Below are 9259 nucleotides of genomic sequence, written 5' to 3'. Positions count from 1 at the left end.
ACGCCAGAGCGGGCGCGCGAAGGGAGGACCCTGTTAAACGTTTGCATCCCGGTGGGTGGGACGTGAAAGCAGCTGTACAACATAAAGCCTTAGTTTCCTGAAACGGCGACGCTTCATCCTCTCGTCGTGCTTCACGCTGAGAAAACCGTTTCCCGGACAGGTAAGGCGGAGTTCGGGGGTCACTCGTTCGTGTTTTGGGGATGTTTTGCGTTATTGAGTTGACAGCGCAGCTCAAACAGAGGCGGTTACTCCTCTGTCTGCAGGGTGTGACCGCTAACTTAATGCCAACTTAACTGTTACCCAGCTCTGTTTCCTGAATCACTTTGGAAACGACTTTTTCTTTGCGTGTCATTCAGGCTATCCTGAACAGTATAGTGTCAGTTTGTTTGGCTTCCGGGAAAATTCTCACTTTCAGTAACAACTCTGGGGACATTGAGTACAGTCTTTTTAACGTACGGAGGAATAACCTCTCCTGCTGTTGCTCAACTTCCAATGAACTTGCTGACGTTACAGTTTCATTATCCAATCACTTGCTTTCAAAAAGAAGAAACTGAAATTATGCAATTGAGAATAAAATACAATAAAAGTTGCTTTCAGGGAACCAGATATAAGTTTAACATCTTCATTTACATGACCTTCAAGCCATGCAATACACAATAAACGCAAACATGAATGTAGATACATTGTGTTGGGACTGCTATGGTGAATACATGGAGCTGTTTACCTGAGGAAAAAACAGCTGTTTATTCGTTTGTTTAGAGGAGGACTTCAAAGTATTTACACATCTTGCGCTTTAGCAACAGGATCCTCTTTGTCTTTATGAATGGTCTGTGGTCCATACGCGTGGTGTCAGGTGTGTGCAGGAGCCATCTGCCCTGTGTTTACATCACAAATCCCTCAGGTGTGGCTGTTGACCTACACAGAGTTCAGGTCACCAGGTTGGATGAGCAAATGTCCCCACTGTCAAACTCAAGGACAGCGAGTTCTGTTTGATGAAATAATCTAAACTTTCATTGTGCTTGAGTTTAAATGGAGGGAGGAATTGTCTTTTTATTAACGTCTGTGCTGTGGACGCTCTCATCAAGGCAACTTTTTAACTAAATGAATGTTGACAGATATATGATGACTGTGTCTGTGGGTAAGTTGAGCCCTGCTGGCTGGAGAAGCCCAGCTCTCAGTGGAGTAATTACAGGTGTGTCTAAACAAACACTAACTTAACGAGATTAGCTCCTGGGAATGCCGGCACTGACGTGGGACACAAGAGAGCCCATTACCAAACGTGTGTGACGGAAACCCTCTCTGAGATGATGAACTGCATGCAATATTGATCGGAGATTAATGAGGGTCACGCTCAAAACTGAGGTCTTTACTGGCCCTTAACCCGATGCTGCGGTTCATTTCTCCATGTGCAATTAACAAACTATCATTATTTATTTGTTCTTTTGCAGCTTTCTGCACCTTCCGTTTGGAAATCCACACTCTTCCTACAATGGCAGCGGTAAGTCCATCCCATAGCTGGTGTCTCTCCTGTGCACAGCGAAAGGATTCAACACTCACGAAATCCATAACATTTCCATTTATTTGCATGACCGGTAGAAGCTCTGCTGTCTTGTTGTGCTTTGTTTTGAATATTGTGATCATATGGTACTGTCGGGATGCACAATTGCTTCTGCAGCAGGTAATAAATGTAAACTCTTTGATCCGTTGTCACTTTTATTTTATATGAAACATTAATACGGATACAACAGAAAGACACATATTAATATTTTAGTGTGTCACTAGCTTGCAGTTCAGTGAATTTGTCAGCGCTTTAGCCCGTTTAATTAATGCAAAAAGTCATAATGAAGTATTCTGTAAAACATCATTTTAGTCACTGTGATACTGTTTTCATCTAAATTTGTAAAAATGATTCTCATAACCGGTGAAGAAAGTTTTCAGTGAACGTGCTATGGAGCATACGAGCACTATGTTAGTATGATTATTCAGCCTGCCCCCTCCAAATGCGTTTTTTTGAATAATAATCAACCAGATATATTTCGTACAAAAAAAAGTTCATTCAGCTACTTTGCCATTTCTCTATGACAAAGCCACATACTATGAATATGCAAATATTGTTCATTTTCATAGTCCACTGTCAGCGTGTGTGCCGGAAGTTTCAAATCTCTGCTTCAAACATTTGTTGTTGTTTTTTTTATGAATGATTGGCTTTGTCTCAAAGTCATGCTCATATGTGTGCGCCTTGAACTCATATTGAAGGTGAGCACAGAGACAAACTGCACGTACATCATTCTGCACAGTAATAGATAAATTGTTGTAATGTCATTACGTCTGATCAGATTGGAAACCGTGGAACAGTGACTGAGGCGGCAGGTTTTGACCCAGAGAAAGATGCTCAGAAGCTCAGAGAAGCCATGAAGGGAGTCGGTGAGTGATCCAGCCTCTGTCGTCCATAAGCCATCATTAGCTGAGGATATATTGAACCGTGTCATTAAGACCAGGCCTCCGAGCGGGAAGAAATGTAATTATTCTTTCCTTCGGTATTCTTTCCTCTCCAGGAAAGTTTGAAAACTAAACTCGCCGTTGCTCAGTGCCTGCGTTGTCAGTTATCTTTTTTCATATTTTCCTCCCCTCTCAAGCTTCCTCTCCACTCCTGACATTGGAAGTGGGACTTAATCTCGTACATAACAGTCACATTTCTGTCACTATCAGCACATTCATGGCGTGGAATGTTGATGCAGTTACGGTTTGCTCGCATAATCATCTTCCCCTGACTCGAGTTTGAGCTGTATTGCAAACAGATGGTTTCTATGCCGGTGCCAACAAAACAACTGTGTGTTAGGATCATCTCCAGGGCTGCAGTGCCGGTGCATGACACCATGTCCTATTCGTCACCCTCGCTTAAATTAAGCTCCAAGGATAAGAATGCATGATCCTTACAATTTTAGATATTTTACATTAATATTGATTAAGGTGATATGATTCTAAATTGTATCATTTCTTGCAGGCACCAATGAGGCAGCTATCACTGAGGTCCTCGCACACCGCACTATTGCCCAGAGGCAGCGTATCAAAGAGGCCTACAAACAAGCAGTGGGGAAGGTGAGAGTTCAGACTGAGCTGTACTCACAGGCAGCAAACGGAGTGAATAAACGTGTGTTTTGCATCATAAATCAACACGCGGGAAGCAAAGAAACGAGTGCCAGAAAATTTGAAAAAGAGTCTTGATGCAGACTGTTGGCAGCAGCAGTGGATGTGTCATCTCTTGGCTTCTTATTCCATTGTGTCTCTTAGGTTTTTTCACTTAAGGAGAGGTTTAGCTGTGTAACCGAGTGCTCGTTGTGTGCAGGTTAACCATTAACTGTAAAGAGGAAATTAATCCCACCTGTTCACAAACAGCAGGACAGAGAGGACCCTGTAGTCTGCAGGAAAGAGGAATGTTCCCCTCCATAAAAAATGTACATTGAACCCACAGATGTGTACTTCCTACTGACTGTTTCTTTGTTTCATGTTTACGCGGATCAATATATTAACTAAAAGAGAAGTTAATTATGTTGACACTATGAGATAATAACCAGCCCCTGTGCTGTGCCCGCTAAGATATTGATAAAGTTATCAGAGCGTTCCTCTGACGGAGCTGCAGGACAAGCAGAGCCTGTGAGTGGAATCCTCGCAGGCAGAAAGAGTGAGTCATGATGCACGTGGCGACGCCCACATGCGGTCACACAGGCGAGTTGTGTGGAACAGCTCGCAGAACTGGGCCCAGAAACCACACCCTCTAGTGGAGACGAAGCGAGGAAGAGTGGAATGTGTGAAGTCATGTCTCCTGTCCACGCTGGCAGCACAAGACCCAAACATAAAGCCACTATTTACTTTTTAACGTCGAAGGTGGCCTGTACTTCCTGTCAATCTGTCTGTTTCCCGTCCTCCTGCAGGACCTGGCTGACGAGCTGTCCTCAGAGCTGAGTAGCCACTTCAGGAGCGTTGTTCTAGGTCTGCTGATGCTGGCCCCTGTGTACGATGCCTACGAGCTGAGGACAGCAATGAAGGTCAGAGTTTCTCATTTACTTGCTTTGTCTTTGCAGTTGCAGGAGAAGTCTAGCGGCTGTCAGTAATCCCACAAAAAGACCAAAACCAGCCATGAATTCATGCCCTCATGAGCCTGATTTGCCTTCTTCCTTTGTGCTATTGTTGTCCAATAACGCATCAGTCAGGCACATCTTCAGACTAACACATTGTTCTTTTTCATGTGATTCGTTGACAATACCAAAGCAGAACGTTGCCAAATTCATCCCTTAAACTACGTCTCCTTTAGTTCGTAAACTTATCTCGCGCATTCAGTGTCTTCCCATCCTTTTTTTAACACACATCCATTCATCACAGGGGGCCGGAACAGAAGAGGCGTGTCTCATCGATATTCTGGCTTCAAGGTCAAACGCTGAAATACAAGCCATCAATGCTTTCTACAAGAAGGGTAAGTGTGGCCCCTCTATGAATGGAATCTCTGACATCAGGCCACAACATTTGATATTGTCCATTAGTGACTGAACCTCTGTTCTTTGTTTGGAAATGCAATGACCTCCATTATTAGAAAACGCTGCATGTCATAAATCATTCATCAAGGCATTTCTGCTGTCTGTGTGGCAGTTTATTGTTTGCTTATTTGTTCTTCTGTGGTTGCGATGACAGTAGTCACAAAGCATTTTCCAAGTGCTTTTCTAAAGAGATTTGTCTTACGAAACATATACATATAAACTGTTATGGTGTAGCGCTCGGTGCTATTACTTACTGCTACATATTGTACCAATTATACCAGCACAGTTGGTGAATTTAGATCACAACACAATGAATGTTATTCAGCTGTTATTATTTCCTTCCCAAAACTCTTTTTTTTACTAGTCTGATAGAAAGTATGGCTCATAACCTCTTTTTTGTTCCCATTTCTTTGTGACCTTAATATTGAATCACAATATTGTTTGATGTGAAAGTGGTTTCTCACAGTGCAGAAATCACAGAAATCAACAGATCTGCTTTTTATCCACTTTGAGCTGTCAATCTACCAGTTTATATTGATTTTCTGTCCAATAGTGGCCAAAAATCTGCAGGTATTAATTACATGTGTTCTATTTTAATTCCTTGATTTTGTCTTTCATGGCAGAATATGGAAAGTCCTTGGAAGACGCCGTGTGTGGGGACACATCTGGAATGTTTCAGAGGGTTTTGGTCTCTTTACTCACGGTGAGCAAACATTAGTGCAACCTCTCCTCGCGTGGACTAATGTGAATGTTTTTAATGGGGCATTTCTATAGTTCATGTACAGCTTTAAGTAGAATTCAGTGAGATTAAAAGACGCGGATCAAGTAAAGAGAGCCTAATAATCACTGCATTGTATCTTCTTGGAAAACTTTCAGCATTTCATGAAATCAGTTTCCTTTTTATTTTTCAGATTTAAAATGTTTTGAAATTCTTTTGGACCTTCAAGGTGATTTTAATGTCAGGAGGAAGTTTAGGTGAAAACTTTCAAGAAATGTTTGTTTAGGAACAGGAAGCTGTTGTCACTTCTGCATCATAAAAACGTTTTTTTTCTGTCCCCAATCTCGTGAATCTTTCACTTACTTCTCTTATTCTGTGGCTTCTGCACTGCAGGCTGGCCGGGATGAAAGCGACAAAGTGGACGAGGCCCAGGCTGTTAAAGATGCCAAGGCGAGAGTTCATCTTCTTTTAGATGAAAGCACGTGTTTCATTTATGACTGTGAACTTATGAAGTTTTTGTAATGTTTGATGATAGGAAATCTTTGAGGCTGGTGAGGCTCGATGGGGCACGGACGAGGTTAAGTTCCTCACGGTGCTTTGTGTGAGGAACCGAAACCACCTGCTGCGAGGTATTCTAACAAACATCATGTTCCAGTGTGCAGACTTCAGACCCTGCTGTTGATTAGTGTGGTGTTTCACATGAATGTACTTCCTTTTTCTAAAATAAGCTACTGAAGTCTAAAATCTACGTTTTTTTACTGAAACCCAGTCAACTCATTCATTTGTGGATTCACTTTCATCTTCATTCACATAGTGTCGTGTGTTTAATCGTGAAAAATCAGTGTGTGACAGTGAGAGCCGGTGTCATTAATCTGTTTTCTTCCTTCAGTGTTCGAGGAGTATCAGAAGATTTCTGGAAGAGACATCGAGGAGAGCATTAAGAGGGAGATGTCTGGTTGTCTGGAGGACGTCTTTCTGGCCATAGGTCTGTCAGTTTAGTATTTGTTGCTGGTTTACCAAGTGATCTGTGGGAAGTTCAGTGCAGAAACACAGCACTGCCGAGTTTGTTGTATTCATGTTGGACCTCATGTGCTGCCATTTGTTTTTGTTTTCCAGTGAAATGCATTAGGAGCAAGCCAACGTTCTTTGCTGAGCGATTATACAAATCAATGAAGGTAAATATTTTCATGTTTTTTTTCTGTAATAGAGTAAAAAGGGCAGACTGATTTTATTGGACTGTATGTGGTAAAAACAGGCAGGGTAAAGTCTCTCTCTCTCTCTCTCTTATCAGGGGCTGGGCACTACAGATAGTGTCCTCGTCAGAATAATGGTTGCCAGGGCGGAGATTGACATGTTGGACATCAAGGCGGAGTTCCTGAAGATGTATGGCAAGACTCTGTACTCCTTCATCAAGGTGAGGCAAAGTACACAAAGTACAGGCAGGGAAAAACTGCAGTCAGCAAAAGCTTTGCAATGCATCAGCTTTGATATTATAACAACAACAACAACAACAACAACAACAACAGGGATTCTAAATTCATGTTACGCCTTCATGTAGCTTTGAACTGTAATGAGGCTTAAATTTATCACTGCTTTCATTTAATTGGATGAGCTAACATCATGAGTGGTATTGTCTGCATAAACAGTGTTTATCAGTTTGGCTTCTTGAGAATGATCGCAGTGGTTCCCTGCAGCGGTCCTTTGGCATCTCACTGATCGCTCTCGTATTGCAGGGAGACACGTCTGGTGACTACCGCAAAATCCTGCTGGACCTGTGTGGAGGCGAGTGAAAGGAGCGTCAGAACAACATGCGGCTCCGTCTTTAATTAACGCAGACCACATGATGAGCTTTTTTGTGTTGATGACTTACTGTCTCTAACCTTTTTCTTTTTCCATGGCCTTCACATTTCACTGATTGACCACAGTGCCTTGTTTTACTGTTTGTACTGTAGTAACGATTAAACCAAAGACCAGTGACCTTTTACACACGTCTGTGTTTCTGTTATTGATCCTGTGTTAAGGATTAATTAATGTTATTGGTTAGAGACAGAGATATATGCTTCTCACATCTTTAATGGCATAAAAGATGAATGTTATTGGCTTCCAGCTCCGGGTGTTGTTACAGCACAACATTTTCGTCATTGTGCAGCCAGTGAAGTCCATTTGTTTAATTGGTAGCGATTCCTCATTTGCTGAGTCAGCCATTTGTCATTTGACTCAATTACATTAACGGGCTGCTAGCTTGATTTGGGAGGCAGTAAAGTGTGCTCTAATCAAGTTAAGGAGGATGTCCCATAGCTCATGCAAACTTACAGCACTATCTCAGAGCAATAAGCCAGGGAAATAATGTGCAGTGGTTGTACCGAAGGTGACCACCAGGTGGAACCAAAGTAACTCTCCATGAAGTTAGATTTGAGGCAGCTGGGAGCTCAGCAGGGCAGGAGAATCTATCAGCACTCTCTGTTTATGAATAGTAAAGCCCTCAATGTCCCGCTTTTCCATTGAGCTGCAAAATATGATTCATCTGCAGTATTTTTTGGTTAAAGAGGGTGTAGAACATATAGAATGTCCTTCCACTGTCCAAGGACAACACAAGCCAGGCCCTTGTCTCACTGAAATGCATGTGTGCTGTTTACAGACTTTTATAGAGAAGCAGTTCTGTCTTTAAAGCAAAACATTTGCCACTGCAGGCTCATAACTCTGTGTGGTGCAAACGGGAGGAAAAAAAAAACCCACCAAAACCTTCCCAGACTTATTGTTCACCAAGCACCATATTAGACAGCTGAACGACTGCATCCATTTATGTCTTTCTCTGAGGGGCTGCCACCCTCTGTGGCCATCTGGTGAAAGTCTCATTTAGTCATTTCAGAGTGTTCAGAGGTTTTCAAAGGCAAATGTGTCATCTATCCAGGCTCCGGAAAGGCTCACATGTTGAGTTTTAAAACATTATCTCAGTGGTACGTGTATTTTGCACAAGGTGTTTGTCCCTTTATGTCCCGCTGTCGTGCAAATATTTAAATATTTAACATTATAATAGCAGAATGGTATGTGATTAAACTAAAAAGCTTTCAGCCATTTTTCCTTTTTTAAGAACTGCTTTTTGTGTTCAGTATAAATGCCTTTTACAAGCAGCTAGTATTTGAATCTACGGCGTAAAGTCTATTCATGAGACGCAGAGAGGATTCGGTTTTTTTTTCGTTGTGTACCATAAAAACGATTTAATGCAAGGAAGCACTTAAAATTAAGGAATTTTTCTTTTCAGCCAAGATCATTGAGTGTTTGTACGTCTGCACAAACAAGGACCTCAACATAAGGTCACACAGGGAAGCTGTTCATATCCACTCTCACAGCCTTTATGAATATCCCTTAACAACCCCGAATAACTGAGAGAACACAATATTGCAAACATCACCATGGCAACAGAAGTAAAATGCATGAAGACAGTGGACAACGCGCCCTGATGCTTCAGGTACACTCAGCCCTCTAGTTGCTGACATGTAGGTGGTAAGATGTAACATAACAGACCATTAACATCATGAAAACAAAGAGTAAAGAAAGGAAAGACTGCAGCCATTATTCACAGTCAAGTCACTTAGAGCTCACAGAGCATTAGCTCGAGGTGGAAATAAGGAAATATTTAGAAAGTTAAAAGAAAAAAAATCAGCCTGCAGCAAGAGGCGGTGGCGGCTTCAATTAAGCAGACAAACTGAAAGTGAAAGCACCCCCTCCCCTTGAAAAAGATGAAATGGTACCAAACTTGAATTTTCCAAACATCATGCCATTATCACCTTTTTAACCACATTTTTTTATTCTGTTTTAGTGCAAAAAAAAAAAAGAAAAAAAGTGATAATATTTGTCCCACTACGTCAAATAGATGACCCCTTGACTTTCCCTCCAGAGCCACTGTGAGATTAACACTTGTGAGTACAATATCAAATGTTCTTGCTACTTAGAAAATGTTAGCTTAGGAAGTGACTAAGAAGTGTTAGCTTTTTGTTTAAAACACCCC

General features: G+C 41.7%; 1 protein-coding gene across 1 annotated transcript; it reads left to right on the top strand.

Annotated features, from left to right (window-relative positions):
- Nucleotides 1-14: 14 nt before the first annotated feature.
- anxa4 (annexin A4) lies at nt 15-7234 on the top strand. Its single transcript, XM_070988662.1, has 13 exons — nt 15-160; nt 1449-1498; nt 2337-2424; nt 3005-3099; nt 3933-4046; nt 4381-4471; nt 5156-5235; nt 5644-5700; nt 5786-5879; nt 6140-6235; nt 6367-6425; nt 6542-6664; nt 6984-7234. The coding sequence occupies exons 2-13, from the start codon at nt 1490-1492 to the stop codon at nt 7038-7040; spliced, it is 963 nt and encodes a 320-aa protein (XP_070844763.1). The 5' UTR covers nt 15-160; nt 1449-1489; the 3' UTR covers nt 7041-7234.
- The last annotated feature ends 2025 nt before the right edge of the window (nt 7235-9259 follow it).

The sequence above is a fragment of the Chaetodon trifascialis genome, chromosome 20 (assembly GCF_039877785.1).
Source record: "Chaetodon trifascialis isolate fChaTrf1 chromosome 20, fChaTrf1.hap1, whole genome shotgun sequence".
Lineage (NCBI taxonomy): Eukaryota > Metazoa > Chordata > Actinopteri > Chaetodontiformes > Chaetodontidae > Chaetodon > Chaetodon trifascialis.
The sequence above is the reverse complement of the archived record's forward strand: the minus strand, read 5'-3'. Positions and strand labels throughout refer to the sequence as shown.